The sequence below is a fragment of the Dreissena polymorpha genome, chromosome 13, assembly GCF_020536995.1.
Source record: "Dreissena polymorpha isolate Duluth1 chromosome 13, UMN_Dpol_1.0, whole genome shotgun sequence".
NCBI classification, from domain to species: domain Eukaryota; kingdom Metazoa; phylum Mollusca; class Bivalvia; order Myida; family Dreissenidae; genus Dreissena; species Dreissena polymorpha.
Window position 1 is genome coordinate 75247288 of NC_068367.1, and position 26875 is coordinate 75274162.

Here is a 26875-nt window from a genome sequence, read left to right on the forward strand (position 1 = left end):
CCCTTCTGCGCCGCTTTGAATTTATTTTTTTACCTTTGACCTTGAAGGATGACCTTGACCTTGAACTTCCACCACTCAAAATGTGCAGCTTCATGAGAACGCCGCTTTGAAATTTTTATATTTTTTTTAACCTTGAAGGATGACCTTGACCTTGAAGGATGACCTTGACCTTGAACTTCCACCACTCAAAATGTGCAGCTTCATGAGAACGTTGCTTAAAAAATAATAATTGACCTTTGACCTTGAAGGATGACCTTGACCTTGAAGGATGACCTTGACCTTGAACTTCCACCACTCAAAATGTGCGGCTCCATGAGATACACATGCATGCCAAATATCAAATTGGTATCTTCAATATTGCTAAAGTATTCATAAAATGAGCAATTTTGGCCACATATACTTGACCTCTGACCTTGAAGGATGACCTTGACCTTTCACCACTCAAAATGTGCGGCTCCATGAGATACACATACATGTCAAATATCAAGTTGGTATCTTCAATATTGCCAAAGTATTCATAAAATGAGCGATTTTGGCCACAAATATTTGACCTCTGACCTTGAAGGATGACCTTCACCTTGACTTTTCACCACTCAAAATGTGCGGCTCCATGAGATACACATGCATGCCAAATATCAAGTTGCTATCTTCAATATTGCAAAAGTATTCATAAAATTAGCGATTTTTGGCCACATATATTTGACCTCTGACCTTGAAGGATGACCTTGACCTTTCACCACTCAAAATGTGCAGCTCTATGAGATACACATGCATGCCAAATATCAAGGTGCTATCTTGAATATTGAAAAAGTTATTGCAAATGTTAAAGTTGGAGCAAACGTACAGACCAACAGACAGGGCAAAAACAATATGTCCCCCACTATAGTGGGTGGGGGACATAAAAAATGAGTGAAAATCTCGGCCCCACCCCAACCCCCATAACTTTTGACCAAGGGGTCAGATCAAAATTCATAACAGTGCACGGTCGCACATATGCTCATAGCTACCACGTGTGTAAGTTTTAAGGTTCTAGTGCTAATAGTGTAGGAGGAGATAGTGGCCAGGACGGACAGACGGCGGAGATAACCACATAATCCTCACTTTTTCTCCAAAAAGCATGGGGATAACTAGAGCCTTGAAACAACTGGGTCAACAACCCAGCCAACATAAAACAAGAGCCTTGTAACAACTAGGTCAACAACCCAGTCATCTGAAAACTAGAGCCTTGTAACAACTGGGTCAACAACCCAGTCAACTGAAAACTAGAGCCTTGCAACAACTGGGTCAACAACCCAGTCAACTGAAAACTAGAGCCTTGTAACAACTGGGTTAATAACCCAGCCAACTGAAAACTAGTGCCTTGTAACATTTGGGTTAATAACCCAGCCAACTGAAAACTAGAGCATTGAACAACTGGGTTCATAACCCAGCCAACTGAAAACTAGAGCCTTGTAACAACTGGGTTAATAACCCAGCCAACTGAAAACTAGAGCCTTGTAACAACTGGGTTAATAACATGGCCAACTGAAAACTAGAGCCTTGTAACAACTGGATCAACAACCCAGCCAACTGAAAACTAGAGCCTTGTAACAACTGGGTCAACAACCCAGTCAACTGAAAACTAGAGCCTTGTAACAACAATGACTAATACCACCAAGCAGCTTGATCAGCAATTACTAAGGGCAAACTAGAAATGGCGCGGCAGAGGCCGATGCGTATCCCCACGCCGCATGTTTGACCCAGGGGGGCCCCAGGGTTGGTATTGGGGCCATGCATAGTTGAGATTGACCATATTGTCATAAGAGAAGTTCAGTATCAATTAGAGGTAAATATGTGTAGAAATGAAGAAATTATAGTAAAAGACAATTTTGCGTGGGTGTGGCCTATTATGGGCGGGGCGCCCCAGGGATGGTAATGGGGCCATACATAGTTGAGATTGACCGTATTGTCATAAGAGATGTTCAGTATCAATTTGAAGTAAATCTGTGTATAAATGAAGAAATTATAGTAAAAGGCAATTTTGGGTGGGCATGGCCTATGTTGGGGCCGCTCCAGGGTTGGTAATGGGGCCATGCATAGTTGAGATTGACTGTATTGTCATAAGAGAGGTTCAGTATCAATTTGAAGTGAATCAGTGTAGAAATGAAGAAATTATAGTAAAAGGCAATTTTGGGTGGGCGTGGCCTATGTGGGCGGGGTGTCCAAGGGTTGGTAATGGGGCCATGCATAGCTGAGATTGACCGTATGTCATAAGAAAGGTTCAGTATCGATTTGAAGTGAATCGGTGTAGAAATGAAGAAATTATAGTAAAAGGCAATTTTGGGTGGGCGTGGCCTATGTGGTCGGGGTGCCTTAGGGTTGGTAATGGGGCCATGCATAGCTGAGATTGGCAGTATTGTCATAAGAGATGTTCAGTATCAATTTGAAGTAAATCGGTGTAGAAATGAAGAAATTATAGTAAAAGGCAATTTTGGGTGGGCATGGCCTATGTGGGGGGCGCTCCAGGGTTGGTAATGGGGCCATGCATAGTTGAGATTGACTGTATTGTCATAAGAGAGGTTCAGTATCAATTTGAAGTGAATCAGTGTAGAAATGAAGAAATTATAGTAAAAGGCAATTTTGGGTGGGCGTGGCCTATGTGGGCGGGGTGTCCAAGGGTTGGTAATGGGGCCATGCATAGCTGAGATTGACCGTATGTCATAAGAAAGGTTCAGTATCGATTTGAAGTGAATCGGTGTAGAAATGAAGAAATTATAGTAAAAGGCAATTTTGGGTGGGCGTGGCCTATGTGGGCGGGGTGCCTTAGGGTTGGTAATGGGGCCATGCATAGCTGAGATTGACAGTATTGTCATAAGAGAGGTTCAGTATCAATTTGAATGAATCGGTGTAGAAATGAATAAATTATAGTAAAAGGCAATTTTGGGTGGGCGTGGCCTATGTGGCCGGGGCGCCCCAGGGTTGGTAATGGGGCCATGCATAGTTGAGATTGACTGTATTGTCATAAGAGAGGCTCAGTATCAATTTGAAGTAAATCAGTGCAGAAATGAAGAAGTTAATGTAAAATAACATAAAACAAGAAATGTGTTTGTCAGAAACACTATGTCCCCTTCTGAGCCGCTTTGATTTTATTTTTTTTACCTTTGACCTTGAAGGATGACCTTGACCTTGACCTTTTACCACTCAAAATGTGCGGCTCCATGAGATACACATGCATGCCAAATATCAAGTTGCTATCTTCAATATTGCAAAAGTATTCATAAAATGAGCGATTTTGGCCACATAAATTTGACCTCTGACCTTGAAGGATGACCTTGACCTTTCACCACTCAAAATGTGCAGCTCCATGATACACACATGCATACCAAATATCATGTTGCTATCTTGAATATTGAAAAAGTTATTGCAAATGTTAAAGTTGGAGCAAACAGACCAACAGACAAACAGGGCAAAAACAATATGTCCCCCACTATAGTGGGTGGGGGACATAAAAATGAGTGAAAAACTCTGACCTGGCCCCGCCCCAACCCCCATAACTTTTGACCCAGGGGTCAGATCAAAATTTCGTCACTGTCACCGTCGCACATATGCTCATAGCTACCATGTTTGTAAGTTATAAGGTTCTAGTGCTAATAGTGTAGGAGGAGCAGGTGGCCAGGACGGACAGAAGCACATCACCACAATATCCCCACTTTTTCTCACTATAGGATGAGTTGACATATTTTAAGTTTGAACAAGCAAATTTGTTGAAAGGATATCTCCCACCAAATTCTTGCAACACATAACTCTGTACACAGCTACTGATAGAATCATTCATTCATATACTTAAATAAAGGTTTAACTTATAAAAGCAGTTTTAAAATGAAGATCTGCCTGAAAATATCCAAAATGAAAATGATTTTGTTTAAGTTACAAAGGATGCCATTAATAATGTTCTTTAAAGATGGTGTGTAAGGACAAGCTTGTGCCTCTCTCAGCTATCAGTGTGTTTTAATTTAGTTTATTTAAAAAAAAATCATTAAAATATATGTTTTAGGAAGAAATTATGATAACAAGCAAATTCGTTCAATTGATATCCCCGACAATATGCTTCTGGACACAAAAGTGTTATATTTGACACTCAGCTTAAAAAGCATTTTTTTTAAGATACAATGGGCCATCACTCCATTATTAACAGATGGTGTACAATGCCATTTGGCGTGCATTATCCTCTTATCCATATATATATACTCATACCAAGTTTCAATGAAATCCGCCAAAGCATTTCCAAGATATGGCTCAGTGATTCATTTTGAAATCTACATCAATGAGTCCCTGGGACTCACATATTTTGAAACAATGGGTCCAAACTGAAAACAATGAGTCCAAGATTGTGTCTTTGTAAATTAGTTACAAATAATCTACTTAACATGATACGCCTTAGCCAGGGGCTCTCAAAATTTATGCAATTTTACAGCTAAAAAAAGAAATAGGTTTATAGCAAGTAAAATCTTTATTTGTTTTACTTTAAATAACAAACAGTGAAACATATAACATCTTAAACAGAGAACTTTTAACATATTTAACAATTTGGACTGACTAGAGTTTTAATAAATTGGATGACTAGTGTTTATAATTTTGTTCAAAATTAGCCCTTTCAAACAGTGTGACAAAAGACAATTTCTGCTTTGGTCCAAACGTTTACACCTTCAATACAGATTTAGTGTAACAACACTCATACTGTATTTAAGGTGTATAGCCTTCTCGCCTTGTTTTTTCTTCTTACAGGGAGAGCTTTTTCCATAAATTCATTCCTGACAAAATTGCACAACTTCACTCTCATAAGTTTGTCTTGTTTCCCTACAGTTAAACTGTTTCTGAATTTGGTCAAGACATTATTCTGTACATAAAAACCCCTCTCACATCCTCCAGTATGAACAGCAGATGTCTGTGTTGTTATATGTACTGACATTCTACGTTACATAGGACGGAATACTGTACAATCTGTATCACTATTATGTATGTACCGTATAAAAATAAAAGATGCTATTTATTTCAGAACTTGCACATTTTTAATTGTCACTTTAGAAAAAAACAACAATGATCAATTAATCCAGAAAAGTATAATAACATCGCTTTACTATATAATTGTTTGCGCTCACAACAGACGAACACAAAATGTGTTTTCCACCGTTTATTCTTCACATTTAAACCACATGTTTTACATCGAGGCTGCGTTATCGATAAATATCTACACAGTGAGTTTAAATTGTTGAGGATCAATTTTGAAAACCTTTTTGGGTGGCATTTTCTTTGTTTACCATTCGGGACAGCAAATTAAATGTCCAATGAACTTTTAATATATCGCCGTAATTGATATATTTCAACCAATCAAAATACGCGTATTACATTTTGAATGTAGTAATGTTACTTCCGTTCTACTTTTCAAAACGGTGTTTACATGTGTTTCGCTTATCTCCACTAATCGAACTCGGTATCATGTACAACTTTGACGATGTTGAAAATCTGAGTTTTTAAAACAATGCGTCCCGAGTACGCACCTGTTTGAGAATGATGCGTCCCCAGAAAAAAATGTGCGTCTGGCACGCGGGACGCACATCAAAATGACTCACTGATGGCTCCGGACAAAAAGTGCCGGACGACGGAAAGACGGAAGGACGGACAACGCGAAAACAATATCCCGCCGCCTATGGCGGGGGATAACTAAGCTATTAAAAAGGGGTGTGCAATGTTAATTGTGTGACCTTGACCTTGGTCATAGGGACATGGGACTTGAATGTGCCTCATTGCCTAATAATAATGAACAATTACATCAGGGAATTTGAAAATCTCTTTATGTATGGTACAATCCTCGCAAAATTGGTAACATTTTACCTTATTGTGTGACCTTGACCTTGACCCTAGCGACCTGAATCTAACCTGTGACACACAGCCAAATAATGGAGACCATTGTAGATAGTTATTCCAGAATCCCCTGATAATGAAGTAATGGCTAAATTAAGGATACAAAAATCATCAAATTTGTTATCTTAGACATCAATGTGTGAACTTGACCTTGCCTCTAGAATTATGGGTCGTGTATGTTGTTAGCGGATTCTTGTGTACTGTTCTTTCTATGTACACATATTCTTGATATAATTAACTCTTTCAGTGCTTGGCAACGAATTTTGAAGGCCTTTGCAAACAGTTTGGATCCAGATGAGACGCCACAGAACGTGGTGTCTCATCAGGATCAAAACTGTTTGCTATTCTGATAGTATTCTTTGAAAAAAAAATCGAACAAAATGCTAATTCTAGAAATTCAGCACACAACATTTTAGCAGACGACAAATTTCCCAGCATGCAAAGGGTTAATATAGAAACTTACCTTCTACATTGTTTCCCTTGACCTTTGCAATTTCAACCCTCTTTTGTAGTCTTTCAACAGTGGGTTTGTGGTTCACCATGTTTGTGAGGACCCTCCTCTGTTTTACCAGCAAGGGAAACAACAAACAACGGACTGTGATCGCCACTAAAAGCATATGAGACTTGCTCTGTTAACCCATTTATGCCTGGTGGACTCTGCCATCCTTCTAAATTGGATCAATTTGTTTCCAAAATTAGAGATGTCTGGTATATTTATTTCTATTTTTAGATATTTCTCACAGAAATTTCTTTAAAGTAACAATCACGCTCAAAAATATTGAATATTTTGTTAAATAAAGCTAACCCATAAAAAAATCAATGTTTCTTTTAGCAAAATGCAAAATTTCAACGTTAGATGTTGTCTGGTAGAATTGATTTAACGAGATACAAAATGCTCGTTTTTATTTTTTGTGGCCACAAATAATTCCATTTATATCTCCCGTGAAATATCCGAACATTTACGGGTGAACACGAGATTGGATACGGTAAGCGTCGGAAGCATGACGTAGCTCTCATGAACAGGCTGTCAAGTGACCTTTTTTCAAAAAGTAGGAAAAAATAGGAACTACTTTTGCAAGAAAAGTAGGAAAAAAGTAGGAAAAAGTAGGAAAAAGTAGGAACTTTTCCCTCAAAAGTAGGAATAGATAATACTTATTTTTTAGACACAGGTCCAGGAAACATAGCTTGAAACAGAGTCGGAGTGCCATCACATGAACTGTATGGATACCAACTTGAAGCTACCTTAAGGGCCCAGAAGATTTCAGCCTTTTGTATCTGTTCCTTGTGTGATGGATGTACTTGCATACATATAGATTTATCCCCACCACCCTGAGAGCTACTTGGCTTTGGGACACTTCCAAACAAACGCTTTTGTGAATTATCATGCATGTATTTCATGTTTTCCTTGTGTTTTTATCCATCTGCATGACTCATCAGTTGATTAGCACCAGAATTACTACAAGATGGACTTCATTCAGACAGTAAAATATCTTGCAAACTTATTGCCGGTATCTCTCTTGCACCATGATCCAAGTGTTTTTCCACTGTTGTCCAACTTCTCCATCCATGAAGGGTTAAAATTTGTTTTTCCACTAGGCATTTTAGCACTTATAGTGTGTCTATGATAATTAAGTTTCAAGCAAAGCTACCCTGATAAATAAGTATAATTAGATGCTGTTCATTTTGGTGTATCATCAAATAAGTGGTTAGAGGTCTTCTGTGTATCAATATAAAATGGTAAATATTGTGCATGTTATATCCTTAAGCAGAAGACCAAATTTATTTAGTGATACACCAACTTGTTGTATAAGATTAATACTAGTATATAAAGCAGTGTCAATGCTCTGCTACAGCTACATTGTGAAACCTTTTAATCGACAATAGGGTGCAGTTATAATGACTTCAGTTACATTCAAAATATTCAAAATGACTGGTCATTGCAGAGCAGATTATGCAACTGGAGATATGTCCTTATCACCTGACATCTTTTATGACATCATTGATTGGGTAATGAAACAGTTGCACTACATTGTTTATTCCAATTTCAAATAATGTTTTTTTACATTATTGATGACTTCGCGGGAGTGTAATAATGCCGTCTAATAATTTGAATACTACGCTGTAACACATTGAAGTTACCTCACTAGCTATGGCATCATTATACAAGAATTATGTTTGTCAGAAACACAATGCCCACTATTGCGCCGCTTTGAAATAAAATTTCAATATATCATTTGGCAGGTTTAGAAATTATCTCCCTTTTAAAGCTTATTACTTCCTTGGATTGTATTTTTTTTACTTTTGACCTTGAAGGATGACCTTCACCTTTCACCACTTGAAATGTGCAGCTTTATGAGATATACATGCATGCCAAATATCAAGTTGCTATCTTAAATATTGCAAAAGTTATGGCCCATATTAAAGTTTTCGGACGGACACACAGACAGACAGACAGACAAACGGACAAAAGAAAAAGAAAAACAACAACAACTGCTTTATGCCACCCTACCGGGAGCATAAAAATGTATCAGGGCATTTAGGCTCTGTGCATTTATCTTTAATTACTAAACATGATGTACCTATGATATCAATAGAACATCATATCCGTTGTCATGTAATACAGAATTTATTACATTATATTTGTAAATGATGAAAACTCGGCAAAGCATCAGTTTTATCTTTTTCCAATAACTTGTGTAATAAATTCCATATTACATAACCACTCAAACAATACATGTATCTCTATATCTCTACATTCCAAACAGCAATATCATGTAAACATGCATAAGGTTTGGTTAAATTGTTGTCAATGGAAACAAAATAAAACTGGAATAAACAATGGCTTCCCTCAGCTCGTGCATCACTTGGAACTGTGTAAGGTAGTGAAGTCTGCAGTGTACAAATGCTAAGGAAGTAAACAAGGCACTATTGTTACTTAAAAAAAACGTGTCAATAATTTCAAAAGTTACATAAGAAATAAATATTTATGCTTCCTGAAGAGGTGCTAGCAGACAGTCAGCATGGGTTGTCAGGTCTCATCTAGATGAATGCACATTAACAGGGATACAGTCATGCCATAGATTCATTCATCCTGCAAGTTTACTAAATAAACTCTTTTTTTTTCTCCATTGAAAATGCAAAAGTAGGAATAGTAGGAAGATTTGGTAAAAAAATAGGAAAAAGTAGGATCCTGATGAAAAAGTAGGAAATAGTAGGAAAAAGTAGGAAAAAGTATGACCGCTTGACAGCCTGCATGAATAATCATTCTGTGAAATCCAAATGAATTCTGGGTAACTGGAACTTAGCGAATGCGAAAATGGCTTGTATAAATTATGCAAATGAACGCAACCCGAATGAATCCGATTCTGACTCGAAAGCGAAAGTAGATTACATCGTGGAACGATATTTAGATGCTGAAAACTTGTAATATAACGTTTTTACATCAATGTTACTTGTTTTTAGGGTCTTCCCATTGTAATTAACCATCGTATGGTACTACTTGTTGTTGAATGTTTTTATATAGCATAATACAGTAGCCGTATGTATTGGTGAGCGTGATAGTGACTTTAAGCAAACATTCGGTTTAATTAACAGAACAGTAATGAATAACAACTGTACTTATTAGTTTAATAATGTAAGGAATTGTACAATCCCCAAACAATTCTTTTTTTCTGTAATCTACATACATAATGTCAGAGCAATACAATCATTCAAACTCAAGTAATCAAGCAGAAACAATTTTTCATTTTTAGTCACAGTGACCTTGCATGCGGACCCACAGACAGCAAATACAATCCAAAGTCAGGTCTCCATGAAAGCTTGCTTTATCTACAGTCTCATAAAAATTGGTTAACCCTTTACAACTTAGATACATATTTTTAGGCATTTGTTGTCCCTTAGAACGTAATATTTAATTGCCAAAGAATTTAATTTAAGAACTTTCTTACTAAATTCAAGTTTTTAAGGCTTCATTTCCAAACCTTAAATACTGATGAGCAGCAAACATCATAAAACCTGAACAGACTGTGAGTAACTCACAGTATGTTCAGGTTTTATGCTGTTTGCTGCTCATCAGTATCTAAGGGATGGAAATTAAGCCTTTAAAACTTGAATTAAGTAACAAAGCTTGTTAATTAAATTTAATTTTCTAAGGGACTACAAAAGAGTAAAAATACATTTCTAAGTGGTAAAGGGTTAAATACGTATCTAAGTGGTAAAGGGTTAAATACATATCTAAGTGGTAAAGGGTTAAAAGAGCAACACTTACCAGCAGTGATGCTGGCCCACCAAGGTATATCGACAGACACGTGGAAGAACTCCAATATGGCCTGCATCCTGCCAGGTGGGAACCAGGACCCAAGGCCAAGGCTCGACAGATAGGGCTCTCCGAGAGAATTTAGTTGTGGGAGGTGCTCAATAATGTCCAGCTTGGGTGGCGTCGGGACATCTGGTATGTAGCCGCTTGGTATACCCATCTTCAGATCATAAGAATATAACATTTGCCCTCTGACAGACATGTTATTAGAGGACCTGAGCCATTTACAAAGTCAGGTGATATATCATTAGATTATTAGGTTCTTACCAAGTTGCATAAAGATTGGACAAAAAATGCGATTTCTAGAATGTAAACAAGGTTTCACTGTAGCCATGTAAGGAAAACTGCCCCTGCCTTCCTGGCAGCCATGTTTTTCAACGAACCCCAATCATTTTTGAACTCAGTCATGCTATTATTTGTACTAAATGTTCTGACCCAATTGCATGAAGATTGAACTAGAAATGTGACTTCTTAAATGTTATCAATGTTTCACTGTAGCCATATAATTACAACTGCACTTCACTGGAGGCCATGTTTTCTTACAAACCACAACAATTTTTAAACTCGGAAATGCTACAATTAGAACAAACCTTCTGACCAGGTTTCACAATGGTTGGACTAAAAATGTGACTTCTACTAAGACTCTCAACTAAGTTTTACTACAGCCATATAAGGAAAACTGCCTTTCTCCTGGCGGCCATGTTTTTTTTGTTTGACAAACCACAACCATTTTGAACTCTGTATATTCTGACCATGTTTCATGAATATTGGACTATAAAAGTGACTTCTAGTGTGTTAAAAAGGTGTTGAGATGGCCATATAAGGTAACCCCCCCCATCCCCCTCCCTTGCCAAAAAAGTGAGCAAAATCCGGTTATAACCCAGTTTTAAACTGGGTTTAACCCTGCGGTATTGGCACCGAGCTAAAAGCGAGTCTTTTAAACACACTTTTTGCTTACCGACTTGGTTTTATCCGAGTTAAATCTTGGTTTAACTCGCTTAAAGCCAACATAGTGGTTTTTTTAACCGTCTTAAGTGGGTTTAAAGTGAGTTATTTTCAGGCATCTGTGTTTAACTCTGCGGTATTTGCACTGTGCTAAAAGCGGGTTTTTCAGACACGCTTTTAGCTTACCGACTGGGTTTTTTAGCTTACCGACTTGGTTTTTTCTGAGTTAAATCTTGGTTTAACTCGCTTCAAACCAACATAGTGGGTTTTTTAACCATCTTAAGTGGGTTTAAAGTGAGTATGATTTTCTACAAGTTGGTTTTTTGGGGTTTTTTAAACATGCTTAGACCAACTTCTGTCTGTGGAGTTGGTTTTAAGTGGGTAAAAAGTGTTTTTTTTATGTGAGCTATAAGCAGGCTAAACACGGTTTTTAAGTGAGCGAAAAGTGAGCTGAAAGCACGCCTTTGTTAGTTTTTTTCAAAGTGAAAACATGCTTTTAACTCGCTTTAAACCTAGTTATTAACAGTATTTTATCTGTGAAAAAAACAAAAGCAATTTGTGGGTTTGGGTAAGTTGATTTTTGTCAGTTTTAACAGTGTTTTAGTGAGTTTTTTTAAGAAAGTAGGTTTTTTGTGAGCCTTTTGTGGGATTTTGCAGTGTGAAAAAAAATAATTTTGGACTGATATGTTCTAGAAAAAATGGTTTTTGTGAAGCAATTACAACAGTTCATTATAAGCCCCATGTGGTTAAAAGGGAAAAAAACACAATGTGTACAAAATTATGTTTATATGACAAAAATAGTACACCGCAAATTAATACAAACAGAATATTTTTACAATACATTATACAATAATAGACATTTATGGAAGATTTTAAAGCAAAAGGTTGACCGCAATGGACCACTGCGGATGGAGTATTTAGACCGCAGCTGCTGCAGAGACCTGGATCTCAGCTGTTGGAGGTACCTGAACCGCAATGGAATGAGGAACCTGGATTTCAGCTTATGGAGGGACCTTGACGGCATACGGTGTTGGGACCTGCACAGCAGCTACTGGAGAGACCTTGACCGCTAGGGGACCTGGAAAGCAGCCAGTGCAGGGACCTAGACCTGATCTTGGCGGGTGGAGGGACCTGGAAAGCAGCTGGTAGCGACCTGGAAAGCGGGCGCTGGAGCGACATGTAGTTGTACCATTGATGCTGCTTGTGTCCTTCTCCTCTTGAGCATCTCTTATGCCAGTTGATCTGCAAAGGATTAATACCATATCACTTTCAAAAGGGCAAGGCATTCTTCAAACATGTTGATTGGTTATGTTTTCGTTCCACTTAACTATGAAATATTGCTGTTATGGTAATCTTGTTGCTTTAATAATAATCAATTTAAGTTATTTGCTTGTTGTTTTTGTTTGTTTATTTTTGAAATTTTAATCCCGTGATCACATGTGACTTAGCACTTTTCATCAATTATTAAAAGAAATTGCGTTTGGTAGAAAATGCAGTTTGAAAATGTACCGAGATGCGTGGTCTCATTTGGCTGTGTGGTCTGGTGGCATTGTAAATGCAATAACCTGTATAGTTTACCTCTCAACAAATCGAGCTTTCTTGGTCAAGGACAGGGCGAGGTTTTCCCACTCTTGTTCCCCTCAAGTTTGCCAGCTTGTGCAGGGTAAAAACCAGGTTTAAAAGTCCATACATCAGGCAGGCGATGATGCACATTCTTTCCAAAGGATCTTCCCATCGATGTCAATTTTGCCTTGTGGCAAGAGTTTAACCTTCAAAATTAAAATATATAAGTTCTAATTAAGTATGAGGGAAAGAAATCCGTTCAGTAATAACCAGAAATAGATATAAATAAAATTTTAGATGACAATAACCATGAAACACAACCATAATTATTCACTGTACACAACATTTACACTTTTTCATGTGTAAGTTTATCTATTTTTGCTTCAAAATGTGTTGTTTATCCTTTAAATTGCAATACAATAACTTATCCATTTACATTTCCCAGTGACAATACATAAATATGATAATTATCATAATTAATTCAATAAACTAAATAAAAAAGGGGTGAAGAAATGACAATACAAACCTGTTAAAACTGTTCTTCAGTATTCCAAAAACAACAACAGGCAGTTCAACCCCCTTTCCAACCAACTTATTATTGATTTCCACATTGCAGTAAAAAACACATTGTTTTCATCACACAATACTTCATGCTGACAGAATTTCAAGACATTTTACACTACCATTATAAGTCTTTCACTTCTTTATATTAATGTTGCTGAATTAAATTTAGCTCAATATTCAATTGCTGACACCAGCTTGTTTTTCAAAAGTTGTTGTTTTCAAAAAGATAACTTCCTCAGTGCAATAGCCAATCAAAAGCCTTATATCTTATTCCACACAGCTTTATCTCTAGGCAAACCCCATCAGTAGCCTTATCTGCCCCTAGATAAGCAGTACCCTGTTTAGCTCTGAATGCCTGACAGATTGTTATCTGTTTATTGTTAGTGGTGTGAAATAAGGGTTCATTTAGCATGTTTGGCATTTTATTATTTTATTGCAAATTAAGAAAATGGATATGATGGTATCATATGCAAATATCAAAATCTTGCATAACTTATGTACAAAAATAAATAGATTATTTCCAAAATAATGTTTCCAATACCATAATTATTTAAATATGCAGATTTAACAAGTAAATACTGTTTTAAACAAATATAAACAATCATATGAGATAAATCATATGAGATTGTTAAAAAAAAATAAAAAATAAAGACATAAAACAATCATAAGATATTGTTTATAATAAAAACAAACATAAAGATAAAAATTCAAAGTGAAACACAAACTCTTTCATTTCCATGTATAAAACTAAGCTTGACCATTGTTATAGTTTTTGTCAGTGATACTTGTTGTCCATCTGTGAACCTGTGATGTTTTGAAAGAGCCATTTTCATCCAATTTTCCCTAAAAATTATGGGGATCACACAAATGTACAATAGGGACAATGGCAAACAAGCTGTAAAAAAAAGCCCCTTTACAATTGACTTGTTTTATTTATGGCTATAAACATCAAACAAAGACCCAGTTGAAGAATTATTGTTTCATTGATGAGTTATATTAATAAACAAAAGACCAACTTGTTGAAAAGTGTGTTAAAGTGAGTCTTTAAGCCTCGTTGCAGCTCTCAACTTATTTACAAAAGGACCAAGTTAAACTCGCTTAAACCCACTTCTGTTTAAAAAAAGAACAACTTCTGTTGTAAAAGACTCGCTTATAAAACAAAAAGACACACTTAAACACACATAAACCAACTCATAAATAAAAAGGCTCACTTTTGACACACAAAAAACCGACTTCTTACAGAAAAAAACTCGCTTAAACACACATCTTCTTAAAATAACCAACTTTAAACTCAGTTAAGCACAGTTTAGCGCACATAAAACTCACTTTTATTAGCAAAAACCAACTTCCGCTAAGAAAAACTCCGAAAAAACACAGTTTTATGTTGGTTTAAGTGTGTTTTGGTATGAAAGTGGGTTATTTTTTGACAAGGGTGGGTTATGTCTTGAACCAGAACCATTTTTTAACTCAGCTAAGACATCATTAGATATGAATGTATGTTGTAATTTGAAAAAAGAAAGTGTCCAGACACCATTATTTAAAGGAGCTTTTATATAGGAATTCACAAAAAAAATGAATTTTACAATGTTGAGATTTTGCCAATCATTTTTTTATTCATTGGTTTTTTCACCAATTTGGAGAAATTTGTGTATCAATTTTTCACGTTAGCTAATTCACAGGCCAACAGCTGCTTCACAAAAATTGTGAGGTGGCTAGATTTGTGGGGATATTTATTAAGTTGAAAGGAAACAAATAATGTTAGAGCTATTGAAAGTCCCTTGAAGGTGAATGGTAGACAAAAGGTAGATTGTTTTTGAAGAATGTTGAAAGACTGTATTGTCACTTACATTTGTACTTGCTAATCTTGCTGACAACAAGAATATTGTGTGCTGTGGTCTTGCTTTGTGTAGGAAGTGACGCTGCCATGATAAGTTCTTTTCGCATCTGTAATGTAAATGTCTCGAACAAACCTGTAAATAGACACAAAATCAATTGTCATTGCATGTTCAAAAGATTCTGCATGGTGTACGAAGTTATATGATTTTTGCTTTATTTATTACACATAAATCACGTTTTAAACAACAATCACGTTATCTGTAAAATAATTAACAGTGCCGTATGTTGCTACATCAGATTATTAAAAAATTCACCCTACAGTTCCATTGTTTCGAGGATCTACAAATCGTGATTGCAATAAATCAAGATTGCAATATAGGCCATTCATGCATATATATATATATATATATGTTAATGGATAAGCATAGAGGCAAAACTTCAATGGACCGAGTGAATATCATACTTCATCTGTATGTCAAACTCATGTAGGTAGACTCACATACCAAAAATCAGCTCAATATCTGAGAGACTTACGTAAAAAGCCTATGGAAAACTGCATTCACCGTGTTGTGTAGGGTATGTAGGCAAACTTACAAACCAAAAATCAGCTAAATATCTGACAGCGTTTTGTAAAACACTCTCAGGAAAAGGGAATGCCCAACAGACAGACAGACAGACTAGACTGCTATATGCCACTCCTACCAGGATAGTATTTTCAAATGCATGTAAAAGCATTGGCAAGTTTTAACAACTTTTATTGTTCAGGCAACATTAAGTAAATCTTGCCACACATACACAATTCTCATGAATTTCAGGCAAATCTTCTGCAATGATTTAAAGCATGCAAACATAAGACTTCACACACACCAACACATCATTCCTCCTTGAGGAAATCATGGGCTTTATAATTGGATGGCTGAATAAAACAAGGGCTGTTTGTAAAACATGCATGCCCCCCATATGGGCTCTTCGTTGTAGTGACAGCAATTGTGTGAATATGTTTTTTGTCACTGTGACCTTGACCTTTGACCTAGTGACCTGAAAATCAATAGGGGTCATCTGCCAGTCATGATCAATGTACCTATGAAAATTCATGATCCTAGCCATAAGCGTTCTTGAGATATCATCCGGAAACCATTTTACTATTTCGGGTCACCGTCACCTTGACCATTGACCTAGTGACCTGAAAATCAATAGGGGTCATCTGCGAGTCATGATCAATCTACCTATCAAATTTCATGATCCTAGGCATAAGCGTTCTTCAGTTATCATCCGGAAACCATTTTACTATTTTGGGACACCGTGACCTTGACCTTTGACCTAGTGACCTGAAAATCAATAGGGGTCATCTGCGAGTCATGATCAATGTACCTATGAAGTTTCATGATCCTAGGCATGAGCGTTCTTGAGTTATCATCCGGAAACCATTTTACTATTTCGGGTCACCTTTACCTTGACGTTTGACCTAGTGACCTCAAAATCAATAGGGGTCACCTGCGAGTCATTATCAATGTACCTATGAAGTTTCATGATCCTAGGCCCAAGCGTTCTTGAGTTATCATCCAGAAACTACCTGGTGGACGGACCGACCGACAGACCGACCGACATGTGCAAAGCAATATACCCCCTCTTCTTCGAAGGGGGGCATAAAAACACATTAGACACATTGTACTTTTGATATTTATGTATAATGAGTTCAAGGACCTTGGGTAAGGATAGATTCAGTATCATTTCTGACACGAACAAAATTTGCCAGCAGTTTGTTAAGAAATTAAATCTGTTCGTTTGGAACAACCCCAAGCATTGAACTTTTTGATCGTTAACGCATAATTTTCACTTTTGTTAAAAGGCATGTTATGCTCAGTAAAAAATTATGTGTGATTTTTGCAATAGTAATCATTCTCCATATCACTATGTTGCATACGTAAATTGGCATGGATTCCGGATAGACACAATTCTAATTTATTAGGCTATCTCCTAATGATATATGATTGAGTCATGTTAAGAACATGTTGCGGTGATTGTGGGCAGAAATGCTGGTCTTGGCATGTTACTAAACACATGTGTACTTGAATCACTATCAATTAACATTTAATTTAAACAAAAAAAAAATTTACACTCGATGAATTTTTTAAATAATTTGTTCTTCTTAAGTGGGAAAAACAGTTTTGATATGTGATTGGGTCCGTTAACAGCCTTTTTTAAATAGCAGGAAAACCCCTGCCAAGTATTTGGATGCCTTAGCGCTGATTGGCTGATATGATTACCAGAAAAGGAGAACATTAAGAACAGCTGGCAACATGTCTTGGATGTTTTGCAAGTTAAGGTTTTGTTTGTTACACTACACAAGTGTAAATGTAATGTACAATGCACAAATATCTGGACCAATCTTAATTTTGTTATAAGAGTCAGATTAAAGAGAACACTTTAGTGAGTTCAAAAAATGTGGTCCAAAGCCGACTTGCGATACATGGGACATCATGATATATTGTATCTGCAGTGAATTAGCATCTTATTATTGTCATCCGAAATGTACTATCCGAAAGCTATGTCACTTCTCATTATTTGCAGCGTGACTTTGGTTTTCATCGGAATGTCAACTATGCAAAAACCGTGACATTCGTAAAATACGTACTACATTTCAAGCTAAAATGCCATTGAATATACATTGAAAGCCATTCTTAATAAATCAATAATATTCAACATCTTACGAATGCGTTCTTTGAAAATGATTTTGAGAGGATTGTTAATTTTTTGACAGTGGAGGCCATCTTGAAATTTGTATAGTTCATATAAATCGTTTGCGGTTAAAAATCACTAGACACAAAAAAATCTTTTTTTCTTTTAAGAAGGTCGCAAAATTAATGTTGTCGAACGTGCCTTGATAAGAGATCTATTATAATATGATTATAGGTGCTACCTAATTTACGGGCAAAAGCTTTTAAGTTTTTTTGACAACCATGTATTTTTTATAAATATATGGACATGATTGTGTTCAAATATTATAATTGTTGCAATAATTAAGTAATGCATCCAAAAAAATCAATCTTCAAACGAGTTACATGTTCCAAGCTTAAAGATCTAGCATCTTATATTTTTTTGTTTTCTAGCCACAGGAATTTATAGCTGGTTCGGTGTCTGTGGTATAGTGGATGGAGTGTCTGCTTACTGGCTTAGTCACTGGGAGGTCTCTGTATTGATCCCTTAAGTGGGTAATTTATACCAAATTATGTGACTATCGACCGCTAACTCATATTGTGCGTATTTGGTATAAATTATGAAAATAATAATGTTTAATAAATACGCACAATATTTATGAGTTAGCGGTCGATAGTCGCATAATTCGGTATAAATAATAATAATAATAATAATGTTCAATGTCAAATATCTCTAAAAGCAACAGACGTAAGGTGTCTTCTGATTGGCTAACACTCAAGGGTTGGTGAAAATTGTACGTCGAAGTACATTACTCGTTATACCTAGTAGGTCTTGTAGACTTTCGACGTCATGGTACGTCATATAGACACTAAGTACTGGTCCTACCCAGGAAACAGTTTGTTTCATCAAATGTCGCAATTCAACTTGGCAGCTTGCTAAAGCAGTTGCATTTAGCATACAGTACAGATTTAACATAATCAAAATCATGTGATGTGTCAAATCAAATTTGATTGAGAAATTTAACAGGATTTTTTTAATCCAATATGTTTTAGACTGTCAAATAACAAACACTTTGTATTGAAAGCCATACCTGGAGCTTTCGTCTGTATATCACTGACTTCATCAGAAGAATGATTTCTACTGTTGGGAAACGTTAACACCACTAATTGTCTTCTTATTTATTATCAATGTATGATTATGTGTAACAGCATAACAACATACTTGTTTCGCAATTAAAATATTTAATAAATACAGGTATCTTGCAGGTTTCTAATTTTCTTTCGCAAACTATTGTTGAATAGTTTAAATTTTGTCGCCAGTAAAAAACTAGCCACTTTGTAGCAATTCTAACATCACAGTCTAAACTGCATACACTTAGCTCTATAGTTACAATTTGAATGCAAATGTTAGAATGCATCATGTTATATCATCCATATACATGTATTTTTATTTAAACATTCAAATAAAACATAACACAGTACATATATAAAAAGCTATGTGGTATTGTGTGGAGATACAAAACACTTCACATCATTTATTTGCACACAAAATATTACTTACAAAATAAGTAAAACTAAAACACTGTCATCAACCTACATTTCAAGAATATTTACGTATACGAAATTACAAAGTGGTGTTATTGTATTACCTTTTACAAAATTAACATTGCTGGTTTTGTACTAGCCATAAAACATTTATCATGGATTAACAAGTAACAACCAATTTATTAATTACACAAAAGAACGGAAATCATATTAATTGCATTATGCATTTACTAAACAAGCTATTTGCTACTGTTTAGAATTACACTATCTTACTAAAAATGATCACAGGTACTTAGTGCTTTTACATACTTGTGGTAAGTTTTGTATTACTAGTTTGACAATTATCGGCAGACACTTGTCGATATACAGACAAAATTTGCATGGGAACTTTCATATTTTTTTCCGCATAATTGCCTTCAAATTGTTAATTTAACAACCCTTTGACATTGTTTGCACATCTGATCTTATTATACCATAGCTGATTTTTGTTTATAGATAGACATATATAGACTTTTCAAAGTTCTATAAAAGTTCACACATGTTCCATCCAAGTAAACAAACAGAACCAATAAAGATCACCACAGATAATAACTGTGTGTATAGCTTTGGAAATTTTGAAAGTTCGGGAATCCCTCCTTTGTTGATTTCTGTAAACCAAAACTGTCAGTTTTGCTGGATAGAATGGCTTGTATGATGCCCAGCTCTTGCCTTGGCAGAACAGCTTCTAAAAACGGAAAACCAACAAATATCTTAAAATTTGATCAATAATGCAGACAATTTATAAATGTCTTGTTTTTTATTGATTTCGAATCTGGAAGATTTTTTTTACGTAAGATTGTGGTACGAAAATCCAACGGTATCGGATTTTGTGGTTTTAGGCCTAAACTAATTGTAGTGATATGTAACCTTTCGGGATATCGGTAAAGTGCGAGCAGACGAGGTGTAAATACGTTAAAAATTAAAGCTAAAAGACTAAAAAGTTAGATCGGAATATCTTTAAATTTTGTGAATAAATGTGTTTCTGGTGGATAACAACGACAACTTACCAGAATATTGCTCATGAGCACACGTAAAACTTCTTTCTGAAAGCGAATGAAAAATGCGTCACAAATTCTGACAAATAAACAGTAGGGTGTCGTTATTGAGAATACTGGAAGAATATCTAGAGATGCCAACTATAATGTTTAAAACAAATAATTTTTTAACAAGCGTTTGTGATTTGTCAGGATAATAATAACAATAAGATATCGAAAAGATCAAAGCAAATAAATTCGACAGAAATCTGAGATTCGGCAATATAGTAAAGACGGGTTATGTTCACCTAAATTGTGTTTGGTAAAGACTGTCACTATATGTAGTGAACCAGTCTTCGGCTTATACCCAATGAAGAAGAGCATTCAGGGGAGATAATTGAGTAATGACTTAATTCTGGAACGGTTGCGAAGAAAAACAAATAATGCGAGAATATTAAGTGCAATTCGCTACACAATTATGATTCCTGAGGTATGTATTTACATGTGATTTAGCATATGTCAAAGTGTTTTTGATTTGTTCAAGGTCATAAATAGCATCGCGAAAATATATGTCGCGTGGCAAATTTTTTTGAGGCGCATCCCTGTATGGTATTCTTATGTTATTTTATGGTATAAATTTCCATATGTATGAACGGTTAACGCCCGCTTCGCGGGCTTTTGCCCGTATAATCAATATATTTAGGCAAGACTGATTATGTATTAGACTTTAACGAAAGTCTGGATTACTGTTGTAGTGCCAGTGAATCCGGTGCCACGCCCCCTGCAGAGAGGTACTCGGCTTGTGAGACGTTAGGATGACGGGACAATGCCGCCAGGGATGGAGCTCGCGACCAATCAGATGGAAGCTGATGCCTGCTGGGACCGCCACTCCCTGACCACGCTCTCTTTCGATGCAGACAGCGCAGTGACCACACGTACAACTAGAGAATTCATTTGTGCACAAGGTAGTATAAGTGTATTGCATTGTATTTGCCCCCAGGCCCAATTTATTGCTATTTACCCACTGATATATGATTATTGGCCATACATGTAAGAACCCACAAGAGCTAACCGTTCGAATCCCTTCAATGGTGTCAGAAGTGGGATTAGTGCAGTCGTGTTTTAACGGTTAGGCTTATTCTTTGCAAAAGTCGGCACCCTGTGTTTAAATTTAACCACGAATCGTTTTTATTTTTTTTATTTTTCCAATCCAATTGTACCGTAAAGTGGTCTATGCTAGACATGTGTAACGCGCTAGCCGTCTATTTTTAGACGTGTCGCAAGGTGACCACGTGGTCTGACTGCTGGGAATTTACCTTGTCTGCGTTTGAGGTCGCGTGATTATTGGTGCGGAGTAGTTTAAGTGCACTCGCTGACCTGAATGTTTACAATGTTTGCGTCGCTGTTCAAAATGTAAACAGAGTACGAGAAATCGGGGTTTATGAGCAAGTCCGTCTGTGGTGTAGCTAGAGCAGCGCGGGTTGGGTAGTGTTTTGTTTGGATTGGTGTAATGTATATGGTGAAATAATTGTTTTATTGCAATTAATATTTGCATTGAATTTGGAAATAAATTGTAAGACGTATTTTTATTGTGCGTGCTGTGTTTCTTCAATTTTTTTATGTAATGTGATCCATTAGAAATGAGTAGCCGAAATATGTCTCCGGGTCTTGTAAGGGTAAATTTCGATCCCCCACAAACGTTGATGTTGATCTCCGGAATAAGGCCCAAATTGGCGAGGGTCATTGTCCAACTTAGACAAGGGTCAGGTAACTTAGACCTGGACACCTTGGAGGTACTAATTGGGCGGCCCCTAAGTGAGAGGGAGTTAGACCAGCTGGATTTTGCAGAAAATCCGATGCTTGCAGCGGCGTCCCAAGCCAGTGGAACGGAAGAAGAACAACCAAGTAGGTCCAGGGCCCCTGAGCCAATGTTTGAAAGCGCGCCATACCTAAACCAGGACCAGATGAAGGCAGAGCTAGCCTCTCAGATATCAGATTTAGAGGCGGACATTACTCGATGGGAGGAGATCCCGGGGATATGGAGCGATTTCCTTCCCCAGTTTGCAAAGCCTTTGTTCCCGAAGCATCTGTTGTTTCAGCAAGATCCTGTGGTGGTGACAGGCACGCAGATACCGTCTGATGTCGCATCAAGCGTCCCCATCCCGCCCCAGTCATTAGCATTTCCCCGGAAGAGGGCGGATAGGGCAATCGAGCGACCTAGGCGAAGTAGCCCTTGTCGTTCGGTTGTTTCAGAGGCCTCTTCCATGGCCCTTCCAGTGCATAATCCCTGGCGCACGGCAGATCACGACATGCCAACATTACTTAGAGAGATGTCTGCAGAATATTTGGGACACTTTCGGGCCACAAGAAGCCTCCCTGCTCCTATAACGCGTCCATGTCCAACCCATTTCACCATGCCTAACAGCCAACCTGTTGCAAGTGGCGTCTCACTGCCTAGCAACCAACCTGTTGTAAGTGGCGTCCCGTTGTATAACAACCAACCTGTTGCAAGTGGCGTCTCACTGCCTAGCAACCAACCTATTGTAAGTGGCGTCTCATTGTATAACAGCCAACCTGTTGCAAGTGGCGTCTCACTGCGTAGCAACCAACCTGTTGTAAGTGGCGTTTCATTGTATAACAACCAACCTGTTGTAAGTGGCTTCTCAATGCCTAATAACCCAACCGTTGTGAGTAGTGTTCCCGTGCAAAGCACCCTACCAGTGGTAGGTAATCTTATAGCAGCCAGCAATTTACCCATATTAGGTAATACAATTGCACCAAACGACCCAACCGTTGCCTTACCCAACAGTATCCCCGTTCAGATAAGCCCTCCAGTCCCAATAAACCCCCGACCCAGCGTGATCGGGATGTTTTGACCAAGCTGCCAAATAGCCTGCTATTTGATGGGTGCAGCAATTGGTTGTTGTTTAAGAGGAAGTTTGAGCGTTACGCCAGAATGCAAGATTAGTCTGACGAAGAATGCGGTGATTGTCTTAGTTGGTGTTTAACTGGTAACGCGGTGGACTTTTATGCATTACTGACCGAAGGAAGGGAGACGGTACCTTACGCCTAGCTTATGCAGCGGCTTCAGGAGCGCTTTGGTGCCAGGGAGCTCCCAGCCATCGCGCAGGGTCGTTTTCAGGATGTCCAACAAGAAGTAGGCGAGTCCCTGGACGATTGGTCCGATCAGGTGCTGATACTGGCAACAACGGCATTTCGTGATCTACCCTATGCGTACGCCACTGAGCATGCAGTGACGAAGTTTTGTCACGGTTTGCTTGACAAGGAGGCCGACAAGCATGTAAGCCTGCATATTACCCACATCAATGGGGGATGCGATGAACATGATGAAGATATATAGCCATGTTCAGTTGGCTTGCGCCGCGGCTACGAGGGATAGCCAAGAGAGAGAGCGAGAAGTGTCGAGGTGTGTTCGTGAGGAGAGCACCCTCTCCAGATACGGTAATTGGGTCGGCGGTCGACAAATTGACCCAGGTGGTCGATCGGCTGCTGGGTTCTGTGGGGCAATTATCGGACTCTTGTGGGAGCCAGGACGATGATTCTCGCGTCAGACAACCGGTTCAGGTGTTCCGTTCCGATGAAGACGAGGGATTGTATGGCGAGTATGCGGCCGAAGGTTCCAATGAAGACGGCACCCAGAACCGGGGGTTCAACAAGCAACGCCACGTTAGGTGTCACGAGGGTTCGGGTGGCGGCGGTCCACGTGGGCATCGGGACCAACATGCCTACGAAAGGGGATCCGGCCCAAATGCTTACCAAGGGAGCGCCGGTAACCGGCGAAACAACGGGTACCGTAGTGGGTACCAAAATTCAAATGTCCGCCCCGAGGGATCGAAGCGAGGCAGGTATGGTTCAAATTGGGGCGAGTATCCCGGGATGGCGAGGCGGGACATATGGTGCGTGTTTGGTGATTTGGAACATTTCCGGTGTGGTTGTCGTGTGGGCGCCGGGTCCGTTGCCAACAATGAGTCAATACCGATGTCAGTTACCGAGGCGGCTGAGCAGCAGAGTAGACCGGAAGTAGGTCGCGTCAACCAGTTGGGTTCAGCTGCGCAGTTTTGTTTGAAGGTTCAGGTTGGTGACGTAATGGTTGATGCAGTGATTGATTCGGCAGCGGAGGTCAGCCTCATCTCAGATCGGGTCTATAAGGCCATGAAGCAGAACAACCAAGTAGGTCCACACACACCAACACATCATTCCTCCTTGAGGAAATCATGGGCTTTATAATTGGATGGCTGAATAAAACAAGGGCTGTTTGTAAAACATGCATGCCCCCCATATGGGCTCTTCGTTGTAGTGACAGCAATTGTGTGAATATGTTTTTTGTCACTGTGACCTTGACCTTTGACCTAGTGACCTGAAAATCAATAGGGGTCATCTGCCAGTCATGATCAATGTACCTATGAAAATTCATGATCCTAGCCATAAGCGTTCTTGAGATATCATCCGGAAACCATTTTACTATTTCGGGTCACCGTCACCTTGACCATTGACCTAGTGACCTGAAAATCAATAGGGGTCATCTGCGAGTCATGATCAATCTACCTATCAAATTTCATGATCCTAGGCATAAGCGTTCTTCAGTTATCATCCGGAAACCATTTTACTATTTTGGGACACCGTGACCTTGACCTTTGACCTAGTGACCTGAAAATCAATAGGGGTCATCTGCGAGTCATGATCAATGTACCTATGAAGTTTCATGATCCTAGGCATGAGCGTTCTTGAGTTATCATCCGGAAACCATTTTACTATTTCGGGTCACCTTTACCTTGACGTTTGACCTAGTGACCTCAAAATCAATAGGGGTCACCTGCGAGTCATTATCAATGTACCTATGAAGTTTCATGATCCTAGGCCCAAGCGTTCTTGAGTTATCATCCAGAAACTACCTGGTGGACGGACCGACCGACAGACCGACCGACATGTGCAAAGCAATATACCCCCTCTTCTTCGAAGGGGGGCATAAAAACACATTAGACACATTTTACTTTTGATATTTATGTATAATGAGTTCAAGGACCTTGGGTAAGGATAGATTCAGTATCATTTCTGACACGAACAAAATTTGCCAGCAGTTTGTTAAGAAATTAAATCTGTTCGTTTGGAACAACCCCAAGCATTGAACTTTTTGATCGTTAACGCATAATTTTCACTTTTGTTAAAAGGCATGTTATGCTCAGTAAAAAATTATGTGTGATTTTTGCAATAGTAATCATTCTCCATATCACTATGTTGCATACGTAAATTGGCATGGATTCCGGATAGACACAATTCTAATTTATTAGGCTATCTCCTAATGATATATGATTGAGTCATGTTAAGAACATGTTGCGGTGATTGTGGGCAGAAATGCTGGTCTTGGCATGTTACTAAACACATGTGTACTTGAATCACTATCAATTAACATTTAATTTAAACAAAAAAAAAATTTACACTCGATGAATTTTTTAAATAATTTGTTCTTCTTAAGTGGGAAAAACAGTTTTGATATGTGATTGGGTCCGTTAACAGCCTTTTTTAAATAGCAGGAAAACCCCTGCCAAGTATTTGGATGCCTTAGCGCTGATTGGCTGATATGATTACCAGAAAAGGAGAACATTAAGAACAGCTGGCAACATGTCTTGGATGTTTTGCAAGTTAAGGTTTTGTTTGTTACACTACACAAGTGTAAATGTAATGTACAATGCACAAATATCTGGACCAATCTTAATTTTGTTATAAGAGTCAGATTAAAGAGAACACTTTAGTGAGTTCAAAAAATGTGGTCCAAAGCCGACTTGCGATACATGGGACATCATGATATATTGTATCTGCAGTGAATTAGCATCTTATTATTGTCATCCGAAATGTACTATCCGAAAGCTATGTCACTTCTCATTATTTGCAGCGTGACTTTGGTTTTCATCGGAATGTCAACTATGCAAAAACCGTGACATTCGTAAAATACGTACTACATTTCAAGCTAAAATGCCATTGAATATACATTGAAAGCCATTCTTAATAAATCAATAATATTCAACATCTTACGAATGCGTTCTTTGAAAATGATTTTGAGAGGATTGTTAATTTTTTGACAGTGGAGGCCATCTTGAAATTTGTATAGTTCATATAAATCGTTTGCGGTTAAAAATCACTAGACACAAAAAAATCTTTTTTTCTTTTAAGAAGGTCGCAAAATTAATGTTGTCGAACGTGCCTTGATAAGAGATCTATTATAATATGATTATAGGTGCTACCTAATTTACGGGCAAAAGCTTTTAAGTTTTTTTGACAACCATGTATTTTTTATAAATATATGGACATGATTGTGTTCAAATATTATAATTGTTGCAATAATTAAGTAATGCATCCAAAAAAATCAATCTTCAAACGAGTTACATGTTCCAAGCTTAAAGATCTAGCATCTTATATTTTTTTGTTTTCTAGCCACAGGAATTTATAGCTGGTTCGGTGTCTGTGGTATAGTGGATGGAGTGTCTGCTTACTGGCTTAGTCACTGGGAGGTCTCTGTA

General features: G+C 37.8%; 1 protein-coding gene and 1 long non-coding RNA gene across 4 annotated transcripts in view; both read right to left on the reverse strand.

Annotated features, from left to right (window-relative positions):
• LOC127856267 (mitochondrial inner membrane protein OXA1L-like) overlaps positions 1 to 26480 on the reverse strand; it is a 43103-nt gene extending 16623 nt beyond the window's left edge. For 2 of the 3 annotated variants that reach the window (XM_052392374.1, XM_052392376.1), the window contains exons 1-4: positions 17836 to 17925; positions 15136 to 15258; positions 10169 to 10376; positions 6365 to 6508 (exon numbers count right to left, since the gene is read on the reverse strand). In XM_052392374.1, the coding sequence (XP_052248334.1) occupies positions 6365 to 6508; positions 10169 to 10376; positions 15136 to 15258; positions 17836 to 17916 (556 nt within the window). In that variant the 5' untranslated portion in view covers positions 17917 to 17925. Of the gene's footprint in view, positions 1 to 6364; positions 6509 to 10168; positions 10377 to 15135; positions 15259 to 17835; positions 17926 to 26390 lie in introns of those variants that run through there. The other variant, XM_052392375.1, reaches the window with a different exon arrangement.
• Positions 12145 to 13529, reverse strand: LOC127856271 (uncharacterized). The gene is made up of 3 exons (XR_008037932.1): positions 13251 to 13529; positions 12740 to 12930; positions 12145 to 12403 (listed from the first exon to the last, which is right to left on the reverse strand). It is a non-coding gene; the product is annotated as an uncharacterized LOC127856271 (long non-coding RNA).
• Positions 26481 to 26875: the final 395 nt, after the last annotated feature.